Source organism: Urocampus carinirostris, chromosome 15 (assembly GCF_059441175.1).
Source record: "Urocampus carinirostris isolate Australia breed hairy pipefish chromosome 15, RoL_Ucar_1.0, whole genome shotgun sequence".
In the NCBI taxonomy this organism is placed as follows: Eukaryota; Metazoa; Chordata; class Actinopteri; order Syngnathiformes; family Syngnathidae; genus Urocampus; species Urocampus carinirostris.
This window is the reverse complement of record NC_142363.1, coordinates 17,588,982-17,614,941: the sequence shown is the minus strand read 5'-3', so window position 1 is coordinate 17,614,941 and position 25,960 is coordinate 17,588,982. Positions and strand designations below refer to the sequence as shown.

Sequence of the window (25,960 nt, the reverse complement as noted above, 5' to 3'; positions counted from 1 at the left end):
CAGGAAGGCTTGGGCCGTTCCTGTTTTTAAGGTTATTATTGTTTTGAGACTGGGAGGTCGCTGGTTCGCGCCTCGACCGAGACATACCTAATTGGTATAATGGCGGCGCCCTCTGGCTGCGGCTGCATCGACTCGCTACAACGGGTCAGATGTATCGACATTTCGTTCTGTGTACATTGTTACAAAGAATGACAATACAAAGGAAATTATTATTATTATTATTATTATTGTCTGAGGTTGACATGTATGTTATTAGCAAGTGCTATCTAAATGTGTAAACCTACTGATCTCAATTTACAGGCACAGGAGTCTGAGTTACAATCCCAGAAATCATTTGAATAATTGGTTTGCCTCAAAAAGTTTGAAACAAGTATATAAACTTTAAGGCACAGTGGGAAATATTTAGCACCACTGTGAAAGTAACGCTGGCGAACGGCTTAGCTAAAGTAGAAAAAAAAACAACAAGGATGTTTAAACACTTTGAGTCCATCTAGTTTTTTTTTTTTACTTCCTTGTGCTTTTGACCACTCATTTTTGGGGGGTTGAACAACACAATGCAGCGACATCTATTGGCCAAATAACACACACTGTCCCTTAAAGAAAGCCTCATTTGTGTCCAGCTTTTTTCTCAAGAGTTCTGTTTAACCATACTTTAAAAGTAAAGGATGTGTCAATAGTTGAAATTCATGAATGAAAAACAATCTTGTTTTATTAATGCCATTATTTCCACATTGGGTAGAGTTTTAGGAAAATTTTATATAATTGCATTTTTTAAATCCAAAATGAGTACATACTAGAACGCATTTAAAAAATATTTAGAAATAGCAGAAAAAATAAATTAGTGTTCTTGTACAACTGGTGTATATGTCATTTTACAATCTCAAAAGACGAATGATCGAGGCTGACGACTGTTTTCTCGTTCTTGAACTCCGCCTTGGTGATCTGTGACTTGGGACTCCCAGTGCATTTTAGCCATTGTTTCATTTCTGTCACCTTTTTGCGTGGACCCTGGAGCTGTCCTCGGACAGTTCCCTCAGCTGTGTTTTGAACCCAACCAACAAGGCTGAGTTTCTTGCCCTGGGCCTGCAAAGTTCAACAGATACACAAAGAGTATTTGACAGTCAAAAGATTCTTACAAGTACAACATATTGCTGTGATGAGGGTCCGCAGATGCAGTGATGCGTATTCTGATATGGTGCACAGCTAATCCCCAAACAATGGAGTTAGTGGGAGTGGTACTAAGCTAACATAAAGTCAGGCCATCCATTTTTTCCCAGTTGCATGGACTTTTTTCTTCCACTTTCTATTGATCCTTTTACTCAAAAGGAGCAGCACACAAACTTCTTTTATAAGTTAATTTATTTTTTTCTCTTCAACATTATATTGCTTACCTAATATTCCAACTAATGATGAATAGAATGTAGGTTTGGGCTATTTATTTATAAATCTGACAGAATTATTAGACACAATCCCTGCCACACGTCACTGTTGCTAATTACCGGTAATTGTTTCCAAAATAAGGCACTCGCCTCTGATTGAACAAATACATTTCATTTTTTGTGAAGCTTTCCAGATTTTTTCAACATTTTCAGAGAAACCATGAATCAATTAAGCAAAAAAACCTCATCTACCAAACGTGCAAATATGTATTTGTGGTTATTTTCTTTATTTTGAGTAGTTTCCCTTTCGAACAGACAAATGAACTGCCATATTTACTGTGAAAGTTCGTCATAACTACCACAATTATTACAAAGAAAATAACTCTAGTTGTCACCAAGTAAAGTATGCAATTTTAAAAAAAATGTCACGTGCAGATATTTGTAAGCGTGCATTATGACGAAATGCCAAACGAGAGTCGTAAAAATTACCTGTGTATATTTTCGAAAAAATACTCCTTGCACTCTTCCAAATACTTCATAATCCACAGAAATCAATTCTCCGTCTGACATTCTGCACATAGAGAAACAATTGATGCGCCACTGGTGATTTTGTAACTAAGACACAAGGGTTAGACTTCAGTGACATGCGTATATGCTTTGTCGTTAAATAACCGAGCAAGACTTAATAATAATTTGTATTTTCAGCGATATTTGTAATATTCACCTGAATCGATTGCAAGTTTGAAACGAACAAAGATGCTCAAGTTGACAGCCGAAATCGTATTCCGGAAGTGACGAACTTGACGTATTATTAAAGCGACACGTGTTTCACGTCAATACCATATTTTAAGCCCCTTAAATAAATTGGATTTTTTTTTCGTGTGAAAAAAACCGAGACTTGGAAACTTCCATCTTAAGCCTTATTTGCCTGCAGATTATAGGTCTTAATGTTGTCATCATTGACAGTTGTGTTTAATGTTTAAGCATACTTTGGCTAAAAGCGGTGACATTCCAAAGAGCACGGGTTTCTAAGGCTTAAAGGAGAAGTGTCAATTATTCAGCGCATTCATCCATCCATCCATTATCTGGACCGTTTATCCTCAGTAGGGTCGCGGGTGTACTGGAGCCCATCCCAGCTATCTTTGGGCAATGGGCAGGGGACACCCTGAACTGGTTGCCAGCCAGTCGCAGGGCACACAGAGAAAGACAACTCACTGGCTCATTCACATCTCATGACATTTTGGAACGGCCAATTAACCTGACATGCATGTTTTTGGAAAGTGGGAGGAAACCGGGGTGCCCAGAGGAAACCCACGCAAGCACGGGGAGAACATGCAAACTCCACACAGGAGGTTCGATAACGCCGTGCTTCCTTATTCAGCGCATTCGAGTGTTAAAAAAGTAATTTAATAAAACAATATTGATTTAGATAAGCCAAGAAACAGGAACCGTCATGTGGATGTGTATTTTTGTTAAATACTTGGAGAATTTGGCATTTATTTGACATAACAAGAGCCTCACCTACGGGGAGCCGAGAACGTTGTCAGCCATCTTGCTTCTAAAGGTACCAAAAAACCTCAACGAAAATCATAAGAAAAATGGTTCGGTTTTGTCACTTTGAGTGTCTGTAGTATGTGTTCTCATGCTTTTTAGGACTATTTTTTTTTCAGTTGCACGACACAATTCAGTGGAATCTCGTGGTCAAGTAATACACATTGTCCCTTTAAGGCAGCTTCACACACCAGGAAAAATGCATCCAATACCAGACAGTTTATTGAGCAAATTAAAAACATACGCTAGACCAGGGGTCTCCAACGTGGTGCCCACGGGGACTAGCGTGCCCCCCAAGAGCAGCGGAGGTGTTCTGAAAATAGCTCCGGTCATTGTGATTTTCTAGTAAAATAATTGTTTTAGTGGTTGACTGAACCCTACTTCCAACAATTCACCTGTTAAAATAAAGTCACAACATAGAAATAATTTGAAAAAAATTGTCATTAGTCAGAAAAAGTAGCTCTCTGCTTGAAAGAAGTTGGAGACCCCTGGGCCAGACAATATATTTTAAGTTCACACAAGGTTGCATTAACAAAGCAAAATGAACATCGCAGGTAGTTAAAAAAAAAATCCCGTTCTAATAAAGCAATTCAAGTGTTTGTGTCATGGAAGACCCCTCTACCCCCCAGTGATATTAAAACTACTGCTAAAATGTCAGCAGTTTCATTATTTTGAATGTATATATTTTCATTACACGTTAGATTTTAAATATCCCCATTTGCCAAAAAAATATTCACGAGGCTTTTTAAAGGTATATTGACAAAAACTTTCATTACGATAGGACACAGCTTTAGTCATATTGAAAGGTTGACTTTCCTCTATAGTTCATAGTAAGGCTTATTTGTGATTGTCAATCAAGAGTAAGTATTGAGGTCCTGTTCAGGTTCTATACAAAATCTATAACTTTTTCCTTTCTCAGCCCTCATACTCCTTTCCGCCACATAACATTCAACCAAGTGCGGTCAAGGCCCCGTTTTCCGATGAAAAAGGTTTGGTTTATCCTGTTGAATTATAACTGCCAACGCAGAGCCATTTAAGCCCGGATTTGATATCACAAGAAGTAAACAATGCTCACCGGTAAAACAAAAACTCCATATTCACATTGAGGATGGAATAACACCTAAGATTGTCTGAAACCTCTGTTGAACCCAGTCAACATTTCAGTCTGTACAAAGCCTGTGCACAACATTTGCAAGAGAACAATCGGGCAGACGCTCTTAAATATGGACGCAATTTAGTGCTCTGTTAAATACTGTGCGTAATAAAACATGAGGCTTATTAAAGCGTGTAAGGCAGCAATGTGTACTGCAAAACGGCCTCCTATTCTCATATTAACCAGAAGGAAACGCAGAGTTAGTCACATCTCCCATTAGGTAGAACTCTGAGGAGGTTGGGGCCTCACAAGCTGGACCCTGTAGGTCTGCCCCCATGATTTGTGAATCCAGACGCTGCATCCTCTGGAATGTGACCGCTGCAGTGATTGCCATTATTGTCACACCTAGCTTCCAAATGCGACAACCGCTCAAATGCAACCAACAATCTCTCGTTGTCCTTTTGCTGATTGCTGACCTACAAGAGTGGTGGTAACAGAGAAATACTGAGTGAATATCACAGTATATTAAAAAATGTTTATTCTTTTGCCATGAGACTTACAATTTACCGTATATTCTGGACTATAAATCACAGTTTTCATAGTTTGGCCGGTGATTTTACGTGTGAAATCATTAAAACATTATATCAATTCACATGTTATTTTCACACTAAACCGCAAGAGGGTTCTCTAGGCCTGTGTTGATAATTTCAACATTGCGTGTAATTTATATTTAAAAAAAACTCAAAAAAGGGCTAATCACCGTAAAGAAAATCATATTGTACAGATTACAAACTGAAAATAGAGAAATATATAGCCGAAAATGGTCATCGAGGAGCAGAAAGAAAGTTGGGAGTTAGCAAGAAACAGCAGAGACGATGAGTCTGATGTAAGCGACATGGTAAGGGAAGAGGCACGCTGTCTACCTACTGATTTTTTTTAAATTTTTTAAATTTGGGGGAGTTAAAAGTTAAAAGTGACACACTGAGGATTTAGTTGGATTTATTGATTTGGATTGAAACTGATAGTTTGGTAAGCATGTTCTTTATGCTAGAGTTATCTGAATAACTTAGTATGTCGTGACGGACATTACCAGACTTCTCAATCTTGTAACATTAGTATGGATCCCTTAACCACTAGGGTGGTAGGGGCACAATTTCCTGTGGTATGTCTGGGACAAGCACAGCCTGGTGGCACCCATCCCTCTGCTGACCAACAAAAGTTTCCACCCGGTATCGAACACTTATTCAGCCTGTTCTCAAAATGAATTTCTTTTTTAAATTGCCTTTCAAGTTGATAATGTATGTTTTTGTTTATGGATTTTATCAAATGCATTTCTCCCAAAAATGCTACTTATACTCCAGGTTTAACTTATGTTTTTTCCTTCTTAATTTTGCATTTTTTTGTACGACTTCAAATACAGAATTACAGTAGTGTTTTCTCAGATTTACTGTGGGCCATCAACTGGTTTGACCTTCTAGTTGCCTGGTTAATGTTCCTTATGTTTATTCTTTTGCCATGTGACATTTTGTTTTAATTGTTTTGTAGGGTTAATTTATGCTATTAACTGGTTTTAACTGTTTAGTTGCCTGTTGAATGTTGCTTAATCTTTTTGGTATTCTGGTTGTTTTAATATGTTTGATATCTATTTTTTTATGTTTTTCACATTTATATACATCTATATATTTTTAAAGCATGTTATAAACAAACACCACATTACAAAACTAATAAACCAAAATAGAAAAAAGGGCTAACTGGTGGAAACCAAGCGGCACAGCGGCTGGGTAGTTATTAGCAGCCCCACCCTGCTGAGGTTCAGGATTGAAGTCCAGCTACCGCAGCCTCCCTGTGTGGAGTTTGCATGTTCTCCCCGTGCCCGAGCGGGTTTCCTCCCACATTCCAAATTATGCATGGCAGGTTAATTGGCCGGTCCAAATCGTCCTTTGGTGTGAATGAGCAAGTGAGTTGTCTGTTTCTGTGTGCCCTGCGACTGGCTGGCAACCAGTTTAGAGTGTCCCCTGCCCATGGCCCGAAGATAGCTGGGATGGGCTCCAGCACCCCCACAACCCTACTGAGGGTGATCGGAGATTATTTAGCTCAATTTAAGTACAATTTTCTTACCCTTGTTGAACTAATTATTCATTAAGATGTAGTACAGTGGTTAGCATTCGACTAACACGCAAAAGGTCACCGGTTGGCCTGAAGAGGGATGGGCGCTACCAGGCTGTACTTGCCCAGACACCCCACAGGAAATAGTGCCCCTACGACCCATGCGGTTAAGAGACCCAACAGACCATGAAACATCAGAATACTATTGTGAGCATTTCAAGTTTACCTTTCTTACTTTGCGATAAAGAATTCTTATATATCAAAAACATGATACAGTACTTAACAGATACAATTAATATTATGGTGATGATATGATGATTATTATGATGAAATTCCAGGTAATAGCCCTTTTTCAGTATATATATATATATTTTATTTTGGAATAATATTTGGTACATTAGGTACCAAAAATAAATGTTAAGTTTGGAAAAAAATGAGGAAATACCATTTCCTCTACTAGTTTACCTTTCTTAAGTGTGTAACGCAAATAAACAGCAAGCCAAACTCTCTTCAAGAGCCAGGAAACGAGAATACTCTCTCCTGTCATGTCTCAAAATTCATTTTCTTAGCAAATGGCAGAGAGTAAAAAGCCGTTGCATTCCGAAGACTTCAAATGATGAATAAAGATACTGACGCAGCACACATGTCAACATTCAACTAAAATCGTACTTGTTTTTTTCTTCCGTTTATCTTCTTCCCAGTGTAAAAAGGTCACGCTACTACCTGGCAGTCAAAACATAAATTTGATCTAATACAGAACACAAATTACAGGGGGGAGAACAATGAGCAAAATTAACTTTGCTCATTTTAAGTATGGTATGCATTTGTTGGCCTGGAGAAGGATTGGTGCCACCAGGCTGTACTTGCCCAGGACACACCAGTTAATGGTGTCCCTACGACCCCAGTGGGTAAGGGATGCAATATACAGTATCTATCATTTTTAAATCATATTTGTTACATGATTTGGTACTAAAACTCTTAAAATAAGACAAAAATATGAATTGTGATAAGCAAAAGGTATTTTTAGAATATTTCTTATTAAAAAGAATATATCCTTAAAGCCCCAGTGTGTAATATTTAACCACTGGATGGCACTGTGTTTTCTGGTGCGAGCAAGGGCCAGTGCCACAATGCACAGCGTGGCGGCAGGATGCCAGACAAACATGGATAAACAATGAAGCACTAAATATTACACACTGTCCTTTAAAAAAAACAACAAAATTAAACTTTTCCAACTTTTTTCAAGGTAGAAAATGTATACAGTATTTTTCAGACTATAAATCGCTCTGGTTTACAAATAATACCAGCCAAAAATGCACAACTAAGAAGGAAAAAAACATATAAGTCACTACAGTATAAGTCACATTTTTGGGGCAAATTCATTTGGTAAAATCCAACACCATAACATAAGTCATGTCGGCCAAATTATAAAAAAAAAACACTGGACATCTGAATATTAGATAACAATTTTTAGAATGTTTAATGGTTTTGAAATAATACCATCTTCACTGTTCCACAGTTAAATAAGACTTTATTGTGTCAATATAATGGTACTACAGCACTTTTTTCCCCAAAAATGACTAATATATTTCAGCAAACGCACTGATCGAAATGAGAGAACACACTGATCAAAATTAGAGAACAACAATTACTTTGGCAATTAGTAAGAAGCGTATTGGCCTCTGCTGTGAATGACTCAAGCAAATCTGAGGCCACAGGATTGCACTAGTCTCTCACACTGATCTGGTGTGATTTTGGTCCATTCTTCTTCCAGCCTCCTCCACAGTTCAGTGACTGAAGTGGGTTTCTTGACCATAACTTTGTCACACAGGATTTTTACTAGGTTCCCTATTGGGTTGAGATCTGGACTTTGGGCAGGCCATCCCATTAATTTAATGTTTTCACCTTCAAAGGAATTTCTTCACCTGTTTTGCCCAATCAGCCAGCATGACGACTTCATGCTGATTGGGTGACGAATGCAGGTAATGGACTCAAGTAAGGAATCATGTGCTGTTGAAAAATGGTCTGATACACATTTGAATTCACTCTAACATAAAGCTGTACAAGAGGCCCAACCCCTGCTGCAGAAAACATGCCCCAAGCTCCTCCACCTTTCACTGACTATTTTACACACTCTGGGTTTAGATTTTCTCCAATGTGGCACTGAACGTAAGGCTTCCTATCCAATCCCCAAAAATAAAAATAAAAATTAATTACTGAAGTGAACTCTGGGCCAGTTATCTATCCACACTCCATGCTCCTCAGCAAAGTGTAGTCTAGCCCTTTGATTTTGTTTCGCTAATAAGAGGTTTGATCACTGCAGTCTTGACCTTTTGTCCAAATGCTCTTATACGGCGTGACACTCTATAGCGAGACAAATCCTTCCTCTCTTACATTTGTCTTCTGTGGTCGACCAGCCTTCTTGTAAAGATTCAATATTCTTATCACAGACTTGGAACGGACATCTTGTCTTGCTATGGCTTATAGGGTCATTCCTTTCATTTTCATCTGGACAACCTGCTGCTGGAGGCTTTCAGCGTCTTGCAAAGTCAATGAAACTGGCAGTAAGAAGGCCAGTTAAATAGGGGTTGGCAGATAGTCAAGGAAATTAGCACCATGTGCTAGATTAGCACCATCAAGTAGGAGGCACCGGAAAGTGTTCTCAAATTTTGATCAGTGCATTTTTGCTAAATTATTATTTTTTTGTTGAAAAGCCATATCCATGCAGCATACAGCATGGTATAGACACAACAGACTGTCAAACTGTTGAGCAATGAAGATGGTATGGTTTAGAATTATTCATTTTTTTGTAACTTGTTCTCTGATTTTGATCTCCAGTGTATAATCAGAAAAAAATACGGTACTCACAATAAGCAAAAGAATCTTGTGTGGAAGATGGTAGTTTGTCTTGCTTATTTTAAGTGTTTTATTTTAGCTTTGTAGGAAATATTTCTTAAAAAGAGAAAACTTAACTGAAGTAGTATTTGATAAAAAAGATACATCTGCTTATTTTAAGGATTTCTTTTGGGTTGTGGTCCAATTTCATTAACAATGTTTGCCAACGGGGTAAGAATTTATTTTTGCAACGTGTACTTTTCCATTGTTTTTGTTTTATGACACAAAATAGGGCTCTCATATCACCTGCTTCTCAAGCATTTGGATCCTCATCTCTTGCTGAGTGAGCATCTCTCGTAGCTGTGAAGAAAATGTCTCATGTTAACCAAGCTACCTTGGGGACACCTTGAAGAAAGCAAATCTATTACCTGTGCCACCTCACTACTTGCTGTGCAGCACATCATCGAGTCCACACGGCTGCAGATGCTCGCATCCTCGAGGCCGGCTAGTTTGTCGTCACACGTTTGGGTGCTCTGTTTTGATGATTAGCAAACGAGTTTACAAAGAGATAATGGCACCTCAAAATGAACGAAAACATTACAGAGAAATTTTATTTGCTGATATTGGAATTTGAAAATTTGATTAATAAACTGTGCATACACAGAAAAAGGACTATCCATAATGATTTTTGACGGGGGGTTAAAATTCAGATAGTCATCAAAATACAATGATTCTTTGTTTTTTGCGGTTAATGGGGACCAACACCCAACAATTCCAAAAAAGTGAACATTCGCAAAGTAGTATGACACTTTTTTTGGGATCGGGTTATCAGCCTTTATGAGAGTGGACTTGCTGAATCATAGAAGAGAAAAAGAGAGAGAAAACAAGAGAGAAAAGAAATAGGAAACAGTTACATTTTAAAGGTAAAAAGTATTTTAAGTTTAGTCAATGTTTTTTTTTTGGGAGCGCCTTTATTAAAGTAGACTGCTGACTTACCAACAGAGAGAAAGAATAAAAAACTGTTAGATTTGAAATTAGTTGATTTTTTTTTTCTTTTTGCGCACCTTGATTAAAGCCTTGCAGACTGAGCGAGAGAGTGAGAGATACAGAGAAGAAACGGTTTGGCTGAAGCATCGTTTAGGCGACATGACGCCCGCAAGACAAAAATTCTTCTCACCAAAATGCAGAATAAATGAACAAATAGAATGTGTCTGGTTACAGTTCAGGTATGAAAGTTGCTATGATATGAATTGGCCAATCGGCATCGTAGAGGTCAAATGGACGGGGTGCTGGCCAATTGGTGTGAATCTTGGCTGTCCGAAATGTTGCAAGAAGCAACTGGGGGATTTTTTTCTACTCGATCTTTTTTTTTATTAAAAAAAAAATTCCCTGTTAAAGAATGAACCAACAATAACTGAAGCGCGAAGTAGCGAGGGGTCTCAATAGCACAAAATAACCCATAGATAACAAGGATAAAGAAGAAGGTTAATAACATTACCGATAAGTCATGCTCACTGCTAACAGCTGCTGCAACAGCCTTCAAGTCCGTCAGCTCATCATATGGTAGGGTGGTGCTCTCTGAGAAAGACGGGAGCTGGTCTGAAGAAAGCTTTGACTCCTCGGGCATTGGGATAAACTCTGCATCCTCAAGTTCCTGCATGAAAAATATTTTTGTTAATTTTCATGTAATATTATTTCAAGAAATCTTGGCTTTTTTATGTAGGATTTTTATTTACTCAAAAAATGACGTAAATGGTCTGCATTTATATAGCGCTTTTCAAGTCAATGAAGACCTCTTTACAATGTGCTTCACATTTACCCATTCACCCACACACCAATGGCGGCCGTGGAGCCATGCAAGGCGCTAACCTGCTTATTGGGCGCATTAGGGGTTCAGTGACTTACCCAAGGACACTTCGATATGAAACACGGAGGAACCGGGAATCAATTGCCTTAGGTAGAATATGGTAGATTTTGTTTATTTTAAGGCCCCGGTGTGTAATATTTGACCACTAGATGGTCCTGTATTGTCTAATGCAAACGAAAACCAATGCGAAGAGCACAGTGTAGCAGCAAGGTGCTAGACACACCTGGCGGCGACTTCTATGTAGGCATGCCACTATGTAAAAGAAATACAAATTTCCCAACCTATAATTTTTTATACCAAAAAACAAAAAAACAATTGTTATGATAGTTGCCCTATTTTTTGCATAAGATTTTTTTTCTTATGAAGCAACATTTTTTGTACCACTAAGATGCACTAAATATTACACACTGTCAGTTTAAATATTTTTCAAATTTTGGTTAAAATATTTCTTAAAATAAGCAAACCTGGCTGTCTTTTGCTAAATACACTAATCTTGCTTTTTTTAAGGATGACTTTTCTCATTTTATTTGAGAAACAAGATAAAATATCAAAGGAGCTGTACGGAATTTGTAACATTTTAACTCTCTTCTGCCATCTCCTTGCTTAAATCGGTATTGTAGCCTTAGTCAGCTTGTTCCTGATCTGCGTGCAAGTCCCTGCATTTCTTGGACGCGCTCAGATAAACTTCTTTTTTTCATCTTTCTTGATGTTATGGGTTGGGCTTTGGACTGTACTTGAAATAGGCCACTTCTTACTTTCACGATTTTCATGGAACAAAGGAAAAAAAACACGGGGACGAGCATGAAGTTACTCTCCAACCCCACCCCATTTCTCCTACCTAATTTGTTATGCAGCCAGAACAGCTTTGCTAAAAATATGATACAAGCGGATAGACCAGGTAGAAAAAAAATTGTTAACGCGTACTTAAAAGAGAAAATATTCTATTTTCGACTTTTAAGGACACGTCAAACGACGCACCCACTTTTAAATTAGGAATTATTCTAAATAAAAGAAGCAATATTTTCTGCAAATGTAACAAAATCGTATTGTTTGCAGTGAAACAAAAAAAGACATGTCATACAAAATTTAGGACGCTCCATTTCAGATTGAGAACTCACCTTTCTCAGCCAGAGAGGACATGAACTGTCTCCAGTCTGATTTGCCATTGACATCATGGGGGTTTCCAAGTTGCAAGCATCAACATCTATCTCAGCAGTACCTCCTAGGCTCCTGTCCTGGCACTCTGTCTCCAAACCCGGCTCTATATCCAGATCCACGGTTGCTATGGAACTATCCTGCCCGATCCCTTAAATCGAGAAAGAAACAGTATCCTGATGATACATTAAAAAAAAGAGAGAAAATAGGTTCCAAAAAATAAATAAAATAAAAAAGATATTTACCGCTACCAATTGACAATCCACTGCTATTTGAGCGAATAGTCTTGGAGTTGAGCACTTTTTCTGCAAAGAACAACAAATAACTATCATATAGGCATTTGCTACGGCCAGTTCCTTATCTAATGAGGACATTATATAAATAACTAACCCATGATGATTATAGTATGCCACCCACAACATGAGAGATCAGGCACATGGTGGAGTGACCCAAAGATTGGCCTTGGCATGGCGGGACAAACCTCAGAACCAAACCCCTTGTCAGCAGGCATTCCAAGTCGGCCATTCCCTGCATTTCCCCACGCAAAGATCTGATTGTCTGCAAGAAAAGAAACGAGGATTGTTCAAACACTTTATGTTGGTTACATTGAAACAAAAGTTTTTATGGATCGCATGTGCTTCACCTTCAGTGGCCGCAATCGTGAAGCCGTCACCACAAGAAACTTTGGTGACCATTTTTCCTCCAAAAGGTCCGACCAGGACTTGCACACCTTGGTGTTTCTTAAAGTCTTTGACGCCGAGTTGGCCGTACTTGTTACACCCGAATGTGAGGAGGCGACCACGTTCTGCGAAACGGATTTAAGTTGGAAAAGTCAAAAACAAAGTACCAATTCTTAAAAACAAATACAGTACATTTTTTCGTAGTACCATCAATGGCAGCTGTATGGTTCCTCCCTGGAGCTACAGTGTGGATCTTGAAACGTGACAGCTGCTTTGCCAATGTCAGTGTTGTGATGTATGGGATGCCTTGGTAGCCCTGATGTGACAGTGAAAAAAGATACATACATATTAAAATCATCACATGCAACCGCAAGTATTTTAAATAACACATTATCAGATGCATTTGTTCTATTCCATTACGTTATGTTTCTAAATAAAATGCAGAAAATGTATCCGTTTTTTTTTCCAAAAGAAAAAAAATCTGTAAAATAAGAACATTTATATTTAAAGTAATCAGTTTTCTGTTAGAGTATTTTTGTGATTTTACTTTAAAAAGAAAAGTGGGTAATAAAGGGAATTTTTTCACATTTGTAAAGGCACTTGCTTATATTTTTTTTCCCGGTTCTCCTTGCAAGTTCAAAATCTAGTGATGTCTGTGCTCCTTATTTTGATTGTCTGCTAAACTACAGACTTATCAAAACCATTATCCTTATATCTTATAAATATAAATCACTTTTTGTTATCTCCAATCAGTACCTCTCCGGGGTGGTTTTTGAGACCAGAGAATTCCTGGTTAAGGCCGAGCTTGTTATATTCATTGTTGCCACATGCTAGGACTTTGCCGGTGTCCGTCAAGAAGAAGGTTCCATCACTGCTACACGACACAGAAGAGATGGTGGCGCCTTTGGGGAGCTCCACCTGTGAAAAATATTAAATGTACAAGTTTGTAAAAGAAATCAAATACTGTCACAGATACCGTACATTTGTCAGGAAGTCTTACTTGCATTGGAGAGGAAAAATCCTCTTCACATTCCAAGCCAAGACGCCCTGCAGATCGAAAGAATTGAAGAATAATGGTATTGGCAAGAATCTCCCACTATTGGTTGGATGAATATTCACAAAAATCACATTTTGGGTTGAAGTTTCCATACCATACTCTCCACAACCCCAGGAGAAGATTTCTCCGCTGTGGGTAAGCACCACACAATGGTTGTCTCCACAAGAAACCTGACGTACGGGCCGTTCCTCGAAAAACTCCAAAAGCACCGGCTCCAGGATCTGCGTGCCCATGACACCCTCCACGCCAATGCAACCGTAATAGTCTGACCCAAACGTGTACAATTGGTCCTCATCTAAAACAAAAACAAAATTTGGGGTTTAAAGCAACACTCTAAATTTCATTATAAAAATTGTCATCACTTTGGCACTCTTCTACCATGAGCGCTCAGTCACATTTCTGTCATTAAGGATGGGAGCTTCCAAATAATTTGTTTTATTATTTTTTTCCTTATTTAATAGCCGACGAAATGCATCAGAGTAAACATTTAATAGTATCGTATTCCATAATTTGTGCAAGATCTAAAAAAAAATATTATGTAACATCGACTACTTTTAAGAATTCTTAAAAGCAGAACCGCAATTATTTTTGTGTCAGAATTTATGGCATTGGATAATGAAGATGCAAAAGATTGACATCTTAAAACCGCCTTGGAAGACAAATAATTACCACTTGATTTCTGTGTCTAAAACAAGACGACCGCGCCATAGAGCTGAAGGTAATAAACCTGTACCTTAATCATTTGAAGCATTTAGTAACATTTTTTTACCAAAAAACACTGGCTGCACCTCATTTTTTATCTATGATAGACACTTTGGTGGCAGAAACATGCGTCACATCCAATGTGACTGCAGAAAGGACACGAACTATTGCTGGGCCATTGTTGTATATTCTATCAAAACACCACATGTTACACAACAAAGTAAAATAAAAGTAAAAACTATTTATCTAAAAGTAAAAACAATACACCATAATATGACGCTGGATTTTCAAATTTGCAGATTTCTTGTTCCAAAAGCTTACGTACCCTAAACAACAAAGATGCCTTTTTTTCCTATCTATCCATCTACCTTGGTCATATACCTTGAGAGGGGTGACCGACAGCAAGAAAATCACATATACAAAAACAAAGAAAAGAAAAAAGGAAAAAGTAGTAAAAAACGCATAAAAATTGACCATGGCCAACCCAAAAGCCCAAACACCCAAACAAATTAAGCACCTCGGCACCCAAGTTGGTCATACTTTCGTCCCTCCAGATGAAACATGACGCAAAAAAGCAGCCATGTAACTCGGGTCAGGGTGACACAACACACTCTTCTGTTCAACAGCAGGGCCCGACAGCATTCACTGGTTTACGCCTGCCGCATCATATAGGTGCCCTTCCCATCCCTTAGAACGCGTCCAAACATCCGACTATCCTTTCACAACACTTCTCCACTCATTCCTATCACCAACAAGAGCTCTAGCATCCATTATATTCAGACCTCACTTGCTCAGTTCCACTACTACTCCAGTTCTGTCTCTCACAATTTCATTTCTCAATCTATCCAATCTTGTCACTCCTAACATACTCCTCAAACACTTCATCTCAAAAACATTTAATTTCCTTTCTCAATTCTGCGTTCAGGCTCCAAGTCTCTGCACCATACAACACAGTCAGCACAATCACACTCTCATACAGTCCCCTCTTAACATCCATAGTCATGTTGCTCATCACTCTCCTCAGAGCACCCAAAACCATGCTTCCTTGATTCACTCTGTGCAATACCTCACACTCCATTCCACCAACTGCAGCCACATCACAACCCAAGTACCTAAAGCTTTCAACTTCTTCCAGCAACTGTCCATGGAACCTTATTTCCAATACCATTCCCACTCCATCAAGTGAACACTTCATCACCTTACTCTTCCCAACATTCACACATAACTTACACCTATCACACACTCTTCTAAACTCCATTACCAACCTTCTTAATGTTCTCTCAGAATTAGCCACAAGCGCTGTGTCATCTGCTAACAACAACTGACTTACCTGCCACACTGTTCTACTGTTATTCACCATCTCTAAACATTTACCAAATACTCTTGTATTCACCTCTCTCACCACACCATGTACACATTAAACGGCCATGGTGACATCACACACTCCTGTCTCCCACCAGTCAACACAGGGAACCACTCACTTGTCTCACTCCCTACACTTACAAATGCCCTGCTGTTAACATAAAAACTCTTCAATGATTCCAACAACTTTTCACCCATACATTACCATCACCTACCTCAACGCCTCTCTATCAACTCTGTCATACGCCTTCTCCAAATCCATGAAAGCCGAAAAAACATCCTTACCTTTAGCAAAATATTTCTCACACACCTTACTGCAAACACCTGATCCACATATTTTCTTCCTTTCCTGAAACCACTCTGCTCCTCCATCACCAGCTCATCTGTTCTTCCACTCACTCTCTTGATCAAGAGTCTTCCATACAGCTTACACAGACAACAAAATGATACCTCTCGAATTACTACATTCATACTTATCACCTTTGCCCTTATACAATGGCACCACACATGCACTACACCAGTCAACAGGAACCACACGACTCAAAAAGCATACAATCAAGAAGCGTACTAACCAATCAATCATAGCCGTGCCACCTTTTTTCAAGCATTGTTTAATATTGTAGAATATAGTTATAATTTAATTTATTTATATATTTATAACATATTTTTTTTAGACATTTTGATAGAAGTATTAATAATTCACTTCTCATTCCAGAAGTTATTTAATGATTGCGCACACTTGCGCCAAGGTGTCAATCCACATTTGAATCAGTCATTATCGGCTAAAAAACTTTCAACCTGAATCGGTCATGACAGGTTTTTTATTTTCAATACAGGCCCTTACAGGTTGTCGCAGGCAAAGGACCATGAAAATAAGCTTGCACATGGCCAAAGGGGGTGTCAATCAAAAGGTCGAGGCTAACGGAAGTGTTGAAAATAATCTGACGAGTCTGATTATTTTTAAAGGGGAGTGATAAAGCTAAGCAGATGGATTACAAGGAGGATCGTGAAACAATTCATGAATGCTAATGCTTTTGGGCAGATTTTTTTTTTTTAATCTTTCGGTATAATCGTGTGTTTTGGAGTATATATTTTACACGGTTGGCTTTACTGGACCTTCGTGAATGCAACCACACCATCTTTGCAGGAATCGTGTCATGAGTAATAGTTCCACGCACTTTTGGTTGAGTTATCCCGTTTTTATATTTTTTGGGTATCTTGTTTCAGACTGATCGTGATGTTTCTGTGATGAGTATAGTTTGAAATGGTCATCATGTGTGTTGAGTTTAAGCTTTCCAATGATATGTGGCATGACGTATTTCTGTGACTGGTGACATCGTAGATACACAACTTTGTTTATTAACAGTCTGGAGGCCCGCCGGCAGGCCGTCGGATTGTTAAGGGGTAAATGACTTAACAGGGAGCTCACCAGTGATGCAGACCGTGAAGTCTGCACCGCATTCAACCTGCCGAATGGCCTTGCCCTGCAGTTTTTCAACTTTTTTGGGCTGCCGGTAGGAAGCTTGATCCCCGTGTCCCAGTTGGCCGACCATCTTGGCGCCGCCCTGAACATTCTGAACAAGATGTTTGAAAATGAATGAGTGCATCGGCTTCGTGTTGCATATCGCTGTAATGTTTGAGCTTACGGCCCAAGTGTAGAGTTCTTTTTCCACTGTCACCACTGCAAAGTGACTCTCTCCAGCACACACATGTTGCGCGCTGCTACCCCCTTTAAAGGTGTCCAGTTTCTGGGGCGTAAACTTCCCTCCGCCCCAGAAATACACATCCCTTGAGCGGGTGGTCACCACAGCGACAGGAGTGTCAGTGGCTGCACTCAACCTAGTGACAGGGAATTGATAAAACATTTGGCCGGATGACAGTAGGCGTTAAATAAATGCTCACTTAGGTTTCTTCATTGCCGAATTGAGCAGGGAAACACGCTCTTCAAGCTCACTGCAAAAAAGGAAAATCATTAAACATGTGTTGTGGAATTTTTACATTATTTCACAGAAAATATTACTTTAACTTACTGCCTGCAAGAGGAGAGGACTGGTTGGTCCATAATTTGCTCTGCTGTAGGTCTCTTTGCAGGATCCTGCAGCAACAAAAAAAGCACACAAAAAAACACACAATTTTTAACCTTGTTCGATTCCCCAAAAGACTTTATCCACCTGCAAACCACTCACTTGATTAAGACACTCATAGACCAGTTTAATCAAGCCAGCTCCATAAACATCACGGTTCACGTCCATGGTCCAGTTTCCCTGGACTATTTTCACACACAGGTTCAAAGCATTCTGCGAGGAGAAAAAACGCACTTGGTCAAAAACTATACATCGGTAATGATAGCCAGGAGAGTAGCAAGTTCCGGACAGCAACTTTAATGAAGAGTTTTTTAGGTTTTCGTTTGAAAACAAATTCAAAATAAAAATAAAAACGATTTATATATATATATATATATATATATATATACATATATATAAATCTATCTGTAAAGTGGCCCTTGTATCCTTTTTTTCAATGTATGACCCCCAGAGGAGAGAGCTTGAGCATGTCTGCTTTAGTAAACAAAATATACGGGTTCCTACCGTTGCATCAAATGTTCTTGTCAGAGTTAAGACTTCATAAAGCACACAGCCCATCGCCCAGATGTCAGACTTGAAGTTGTACTTTGCTCCCTGGCACAATTCAGGCGACATATAATATGGAGTTCCGACGCACTGGACATAAGACAGAATATTCATATTAGGATAACATGACGGGAGCTGAGTATGATTTATTTCAACTTCTACATCAAATACAACAGTACAGTGCACTATACTTCATGGTGCCGTAATTTAACTTGTGAGGATTTAGATACAGAATTCAAGAACTTAATGAAAAGAGATCCCAGTACAAACTATGCTGACATCACAAACATGGTGTGACATAAAAGAACACGTACAGTTTCTGCCATGGAAAATTCTGAGCCCAGTTTCTTTGCAAGCCCATAGTCGCCAAGTTTTATGAGGTCAGTCTTCGTCAGGAAAATGTTAAGAGTTTTTATATCCCTGCGGGGAAACAAGTGCGTTGATGGACCAGAAAAAACTCAGAGATGCAGACGCCGACATACGAGCATCTCACCTGTGTAAAATGCCCGCCTTGTGAATGTGGACCACGGCTGAAGCAATCTGGTACAGGTACCAAATAACAACCTGTGAAGAATACAGGTGTAGAAATCAATCATGTGGGTGTGGGCGGAAGTTAGTATCTGGTTTTACCTCCTCTTTAAAAAGTTTTCCCTTTTGTTGGATGATTCTGTCATAAAGATTTCCCCCTGTAGCAACAATGTTGTTTAGCTTGTCACTGTCACTCAAATAACCATCCTTATCTCTTACCATTGCAATATTCCAGTTCAATGAGCAGTGTGTTTTTATCCATAAAGTGATTGAAATAGGCAATGATGTTGTTGTGTTCCAGGATGGACAGAATGCTTATTTCATTCATGACATCCCTGCGCTCACGCTCAGAAAGCGAGTTCAAGTCCACCTCCTTCCATACAACAAGGGAGTTGTCCTGGAGAACAAAGCGACGGTTAGCAGCAAATAAAGCTTATCTTCATGAGTAATATTTACTGTATGAAATACCTATTCCAATACCTTTCTTTTTTGCTCCGATAAGTCACACTGAGTATGATAATAATTTGATTTACACTTGCCCTTGATGCATTTACTTTATATTAGTGGTGACTGATTTTGAAAACTATTGTAATTGTTTATCAGAGAGAGAGAGAGAGAGAGAGAGAGAGAGAGAGAGAGAGAGAGCGAGCGAGAGAGCGAGAGAGCGAGAGAGAGAGAGACTTTATTCATCCCCGCAGGGAAATTCACAATGCAATGAAATAATAATTTATCACGGTATAAATGACAAAAAAAAAAAAAAAAAAAAAAAAAAAAATCTGAACACCATTTTTAAAAACAAAGTTCCTATTTGGAAAAAAAGCTAACTAGTTTGTACATATTAGCCCCAATAAAAACATGAGCTTGGTTATGCTATAAATACTGAATGTTCGATGCCAGATTTTTCAGACCGATACTAATACCGATTCCAAAACCTAATTTTTGAGTAGCCCTCGATACCTTTACTGTTTTCCTTTTTTAAAAAAGACCTATATGTTGCAAGGAATCATTTTCAATCCCAATAGAATATTTCTATTATTGTAGCCTTAAATTCAATGTATTATTCTTTTAATTTCGGGTTTTAGATTGTTAAATGGCTAGCAGACGACCGCTGACACTGATATTGGCCCATATCGCAGGTAGAAATTCCTCCCAAAAAGGCTGCTATCGTCCACCCATTGGCATTGATATCAGAAAATAATGCTGGCATGATGTGGCACTTAGCAGCCAATTTGCAGGTAATGAAGATAACAGGCATGGTGGGAAATATTTTTTTTGTTAAAGCTTTCTTTTCACCCTTTAAATTGTAGACGATCAGATATTTTAAATTCTTGCGGGCCACATAAAGTGATGTGATGGGCCACATTTGGCCCCTGTGCCATAAATTTCACACATGTGACTTAAAAGGACAGTGTGCATTATTGGAACACTAGATGTTATAGTATTCTGTCGAGCAACCGAAAACGAGAGCTAAAAATCACAAGTAAGAATGAAAATTACAGAGACTCAAAGTGACCATGAAGTACTGTTTTTCTCATATTTTTGCCAAGCCTTTCCCTTAGTTTTTGTTGTTTTGGGTACCCGAACAGCAAGATGTCAGACATTTAATGTCAGCCTCCACTCGGTGAAGCTCATGTTAGGTTACTTCACCTACGAGTATTTTAAAAATGCACATATATGATTATTTTTGCTAATGATTTCAATCAATTAAAGAGTTTATTGTGATTTTAATATCATACGCCTGCAAAGGAGATTTTATAAGATACCACTTTTTTATTCTGACTAATATTGTGCACTGTTGTTGATTTTTTTTTTTTACTATTACATCATTGTCGCTATCTGCCAATCATGCTGCTGTTCTTTGATGTCCACCCCTTTTAGGGCAGATCTCCTTTTGTAACATATTGAAAGATATTGAAATGTTTATTGAAGGTATTGTTGGATACATTAATCAAAACATGACACAAAGAAAAAACTAATGCTGAGAGTGAGCATGCATAGGATAAGTAATAAAAAGAAATGGCTCAGGGGAGGGCCTTTAAACATTTTAGAATTCCTTATCTGAAGGTTTCTCTCCCTGTCCTCCAAGCAAGTTCAAAATCCATTGATGTCTTTCGTTTTTCTTTGAGTGTCTGCTGAAATTTAAAATCATCAATATTCTTTAATTTTGATGAATGACATTTTCTACGACATGGGGGCACTAAATAATACACACTTTAAATTAGTGGTTCTTAATAGTGGGGCGGGCCCCGGGGCTTCGCCAACGTTCCTAAAATCAAGTGCAATTGCACCTCCACTACACTTGAGCGCAGTGGCGTTCTTAGAGTGTTTTCATTTACATTTAGCCTCCACTAGTGCATTAAGCATTGAGTATAAAGTTTAGACATGAAGTGTAGCAGGCCCTCAAACGACCACATGAAAAATATATTTAACAGGGATGCGGAGACAGGCGAAGTGAGACGGGGTATAGAGGAAAAATAAAAGTCTTTGAATGAAAAGACAAGGAAGTTTGTCGACCGACGTGCTTGCTATTTTGAGCATTTTGGCAGTGGACAGCACAAATCCAAATAAATCAAGCTGTCACTTAAAGACATGACAACCAAATCACAGTGATAAAGACATTTAAGGGTTTTTTTCTAGCGAAAATGGACAGAGGTAACGTCTCATCTCATCTCAACAGCTGCACCGCTTATCCTCAGTAGGGTCGCGGGGGTGCTGGAGCCCATCCCAGCAATGATCGGCAGTGGGCAGGGGGCACCCTGAACTGGTTGCCAGCCAATCGCAGGGCACACAGGGACAGACAACTCGCTCGCTCATTCACACCTAGGGACAATTTGGACCGACCAATCCACCTGAAATGCAAGTCTTTGGAATATGGGAGGAAACCGGAGTGCCCGGAGCAAACCCCCGCAAGCACGGGGAGAACATACAAACTCCGCACAGGAAGTCCGGTAGCTGGATTGAACCTGCACAGGAGGTTCCCAAGACCTCAGAACTGCGCCGCCGTGCCAGAGGTAACGTGTTACCGTTAAAATAGATCACTTATAAGTACGATCAAACTGGGGGGTGATGGAGGAGAGGATTTCTTCTTCCGACGGGGGCGTGACAGAAAATAATTGAGAAGCAAGACTTAAAATCAGCCTGATTGATTTATGTTCATACGAATTCTGAGGGTTGTTTTTTATATCTTATTTTGTGTAAGGATTTAAAAGAATATATTTGAAAACGGTGGAACGTTTTGTTTATATTGGACCAACTTCACCCAGACCCTAGCTCCGGCACCCCCCAGGTAAATTTAGTTTGAGACCCCTGTTCTAATGAGCGACGTTGTTTAACCACTAGGAGGAGCTGAGTATACACTCTGTCCCTTTAACAATTCGTAATTGGGATGTTGCGGAAAGGGATAAACTCACCTCAGTTCTCCTGTACAGTGTAGCTTCACCGAACGCCCCCCTCCCGAGAATCCGGATGGGAATGTAATGCAACTTCTCCTCTTCGCCATTAAATGTGGCCGACGCTGAACGCTCGCTCAGCCCAGACCCGCCGGCCAAATCGGAACTAAGAGAGTCGAAATGTCTCTCATACTCAGCTAGTGACATTTTCTGAATTAGCCACCAGCTGCACTAATGGCAACTAGAACACAAACAGGCCGGACTTCAAAAGTCTAAAGACTCCTTTCCTTTAAGCGTCACCAGTAAGACATGCGGCCAGGTAGTTTCGAGAACATTTTAAGTATAGCAAGTATAATTACGAAGCATAAAGAATAAATTGTTCAATAATAAAGCAGGAAAAACAACCGAGAATGTAAAAGTGCGTTGAAGTTGCAAAAGAGTCAAGCATCATATATAAAATATTAATTTCGACCTACTCTGTGCTAACTTTCAAAGTAAAAGTTAAGCCCTTAACTTTTCATTGTTATGTTTTACGGTGGAAGTAAAAGGAACGTATTTCCTTCAGGGATGGAAGTTCTATTCTATGCTCGACTGGTGGCGCCACCGCATTAAAAACTGTGACAGTGTTTTTCTTTTTTTTCTATTTCAAACAGGAGAAATAATTACACGGTTGCGAACAAGTGCAGTATTTTTTGGAAGTGTTTCTTTCTTTTTTTTTTCGCGTGGCTCAAAATTATCCCCTGAAGCAACTGCAAACCTTTACTCGCAAAACCCTAAACCGGAAGTAATGTTTGATGGCATCCGCTAAAACGTTGTGCGTAAAAGAAACCACATGGCTTAATCTTGTATTTATTATTATTTTCGACAAGGATGGATGAAAAACACTGATACTGACTCATTTTATATCGAAAATGCCTTTAGGATACGATTGATCTGTGTCAATAACAACTGTTATTTGCGCATGTTTTGTGTTTAGCGCTAGAACTCCCATAATACCATTAATAAAACAAACTTCCAAATAATAAAAACGAAATGTTAATGGTTAAAAAAGCATACAATTCTCCCTCTATTTTTATTTTTTTGATGGCTTTAGTTTTTTTCTTCACCTAAAAGCAATGTTGAACTCAATATCAATGACAATAAAGACAATTCAAGGCAAATAGTCCGTTTATTTGATTAATGCTATTATAATTTTTCGCAAGCTGGTGTGCCGGCTCCTCCCATGAGAGTGCCAGGGAAGCCCAACCTGGGGGTCACGATGTCTGGAAAACTCAAAAACAACACAGAGCGTTTCTACGTCATCAGGGCCTTGTTATCAAAACATCGCCTGCCGTCCTCCGTCAGAGTCCTGTTATCAAAATTACCAAGTCAAAATATTCTGCATTCGGAACGGCGTGACCTGTCATTGAACTATAGCCTACTCGGTGAAAATCTTCATTGCACTCAATAGATGTAACTTGTATTCAATCGTATAAAATCTTTTGTAGTCAAATGTACAAAATCCTTCATTATGCATAAAAACTTTCCAACGCTCAACAAACAAAAAAGCAAGTAGGCCTTTATGTGAGCTATAAAATTTTTATTGAGCAAATTTATTTTCTCTTTTGTTTTTCTTCCTCTCTCTGTTGTGTATGGTTTGCATTGTTCTTATTAAATAAAACATTTGAAAAATACACAAATGACCAAATAAAGAAATAGCCTGTACAGTGTCAAGCAAATTCAAATTGGTTTAAGTACTACTATAAAAAAAAGTAATAATATATAACAAAATGTACTGATTAAGGCTGCAACTAACGATTACCTTCATAATCTATGAATCAATCGATGGTTTTTTTTTTTCGATAAATCGGTGAAACAGATTTCTAAAAGCCATTTTTTATTTTCTATTTATTCAAATATTGCACTTGCATTGATTTAATGTACTGAGTTTGTTCATGAATCCCCTGATACAAAAAATCGATGATATAATTAGTTACAATTGCTTTTAATAATCGATTTTAATTGATGTGATTGATTAGTTGTTGAAGCCCTAGTACTGATATTGTTTTGCCTATAAGACCGCATGGCCAAACATTCTTCTGGGGGAACATTAATGATACAGATATCTATTTTTGAGCCAATAAATGACATGCTATGTACTCACTTGTAAAATAACGGTCTTTTTAGCAACATTTTTTTACATTTATCACTTACGGCTCTGTCGTGATTACCTAAGTGGAGCCACCTGGGGTAATCATCTGGCGCGCTGGAATGCGCTTCCTGATTGGATGGCGTTCCCCACTTAAGCTGTCAGCGTCCAGAGATGGACGTTCGAGTGTACTCCTCGTATCTCTGAGTGACTCCAACATACAAGGTACCCACGAATTCCCTTGCCTGATTCATGCCTGCTTCTCGTTGCCTGACCTATTTCTGTTACAAGTTTTACGATCTACTCTCCCGCCCCGGCCACCGACTTACCCGCTGCGTTGCACCTTACGCTTTTCATCACGGAGCTGCCGTTCCGTCCGAAGAGGCTTTCGACCAGCAAGAGCCGACGTCCCAAGCCTGTTCCAACGATCCTTGCCAATAAAAACTCTTAAACTGACGCAATTGGATCCGAGTGTCCGTTCTGGTTCATGACAGGCTCACTTGTATGAAAAATTGCAAATAAACATAGCAAATGGCGCACCAGTAACCACAATTCTTTGTCAAAAGCGTGTGTCTCGCACAATTAGCCTCTATATAAAATCTATGTATCTATCTATCTACCTTGGTCATATCCCTCAAGAGGGGTAGCCGGACAGCAAGACAAACACATACAATAACAAAGTAAATGAGAGGGAAAAATAGCAACAACAAAAGAAAAGCAAAATTTTTTGGACCATTGCCAACCCAAATGCCCAAACAAGTTCGACAGCTCGGCACCTACGTTGGTCATACTTTCGTCCCTCCAGATGAAACGGGACACAATAAAGCGGCCATATCACTCGGGTCATGGTGACACAACACACTCTTTTGTTCAACAGCACTGGTTTACCCCTGCCGCATCATACAGGTGGCCTGCCCATCCCTTAGAACGCGCCCAACCATCCCACTATCCTTTTACAACACCTCTCCACTCATTCCTATCACCAACAATAGCTCTAGCTTTCACTAGATTTAGACCTCTTTCCTGCAGTGCACTCATAACACTATCCATCCACGTCAATCACGGCCTTCCTCTTGGTCTCCTTCCATTGACTTCTGCTCTATAAGAAGTCAATGGGAGTCCTCAAGACATGATCGTCGTTATATAAATGGAAGTCTTCAAGACATGATCGTCGTTACATAAAATAATGCTGTACAATTGCGACTCATGAACTATCCTGTATATATTTTTTTCCGTAGCACAATACATAGGACATACTGTATTGTACTAAAATAAGTGTTTTTTTCAATGTGTATCTATGTTTTTAAAAATAACAACAGGATAACTATCAAGGTTAAAAGTTTGTAGTAGAAAGAAGAAAAGAACACACTCTGAGTCTGAGATTTTAGAACTTTGATAGCCCCTTCCATCGGAGGTACGTGCTTCCAGGATCGACTCGGAGATCACCTACTTCCTTTTTCAGGAAGCCCATTTATTGTAAAACACAAGAAGGAAACTA

General features: G+C 39.0%; 2 protein-coding genes across 2 annotated transcripts; both read right to left on the bottom strand.

Moving 5' to 3' along the window:
* Positions 1 to 232: 232 nt before the first annotated feature.
* Positions 233 to 2,250, bottom strand: acyp1 (acylphosphatase 1, erythrocyte (common) type). The gene is made up of 3 exons (XM_088354323.1): positions 2,104 to 2,250; positions 1,869 to 1,950; positions 233 to 1,083 (listed from the first exon to the last, which is right to left on the bottom strand). The coding sequence occupies exons 2-3, from the start codon at positions 1,947 to 1,949 to the stop codon at positions 868 to 870; spliced, it is 297 nt and encodes a 98-aa protein (XP_088210449.1). The 5' UTR covers position 1,950; positions 2,104 to 2,250; the 3' UTR covers positions 233 to 867.
* An 884-nt stretch (positions 2,251 to 3,134) lies between these two features.
* On the bottom strand, positions 3,135 to 22,794 carry nek9 (NIMA related kinase 9). The gene is made up of 23 exons (XM_088354664.1): positions 22,356 to 22,794; positions 19,165 to 19,342; positions 19,048 to 19,103; positions 18,911 to 18,981; positions 18,732 to 18,837; positions 18,376 to 18,507; positions 17,974 to 18,084; positions 17,818 to 17,882; positions 17,690 to 17,740; positions 17,434 to 17,626; positions 17,217 to 17,361; positions 13,818 to 14,018; positions 13,667 to 13,713; positions 13,423 to 13,584; positions 12,874 to 12,982; positions 12,630 to 12,791; positions 12,377 to 12,544; positions 12,232 to 12,291; positions 11,950 to 12,137; positions 10,463 to 10,618; positions 9,393 to 9,497; positions 9,271 to 9,324; positions 3,135 to 4,499 (listed from the first exon to the last, which is right to left on the bottom strand). Exons 1-23 carry the CDS (start codon positions 22,539 to 22,541, stop codon positions 4,329 to 4,331), a joined length of 2,877 nt encoding a protein of 958 aa, XP_088210790.1. The 5' UTR covers positions 22,542 to 22,794; the 3' UTR covers positions 3,135 to 4,328.
* Positions 22,795 to 25,960: the final 3,166 nt, after the last annotated feature.

What these genes read in the sequence shown, in the direction of transcription:
- acyp1 (XM_088354323.1), bottom strand. Translation starts at nt 1,949, where the DNA reads ATGTCAGACGGAGAATTGATTTCTGTGGATTATGAAGTATTTGGAAGA. An exon ending in TTTTTCGAAAATATACACAG is followed by an intron (nt 1,084 to 1,868) that starts GTAATTTTTACG and finishes TGAACTTTGCAG; the next exon opens with GCCCAGGGCAAGAAACTCAG.
- nek9 (XM_088354664.1), bottom strand. Translation starts at nt 22,541, where the DNA reads ATGTCACTAGCTGAGTATGAGAGACATTTCGACTCTCTTAGTTCCGAT. An exon ending in AATTTTCCATGGCAGAAACT is followed by an intron (nt 18,508 to 18,731) that starts GTACGTGTTCTT and finishes TCTTATGTCCAG; the next exon opens with TGCGTCGGAACTCCATATTA. An exon ending in CCATACAGCTGCCATTGATG is followed by an intron (nt 12,792 to 12,873) that starts GTACTACGAAAA and finishes TCCGTTTCGCAG; the next exon opens with AACGTGGTCGCCTCCTCACA.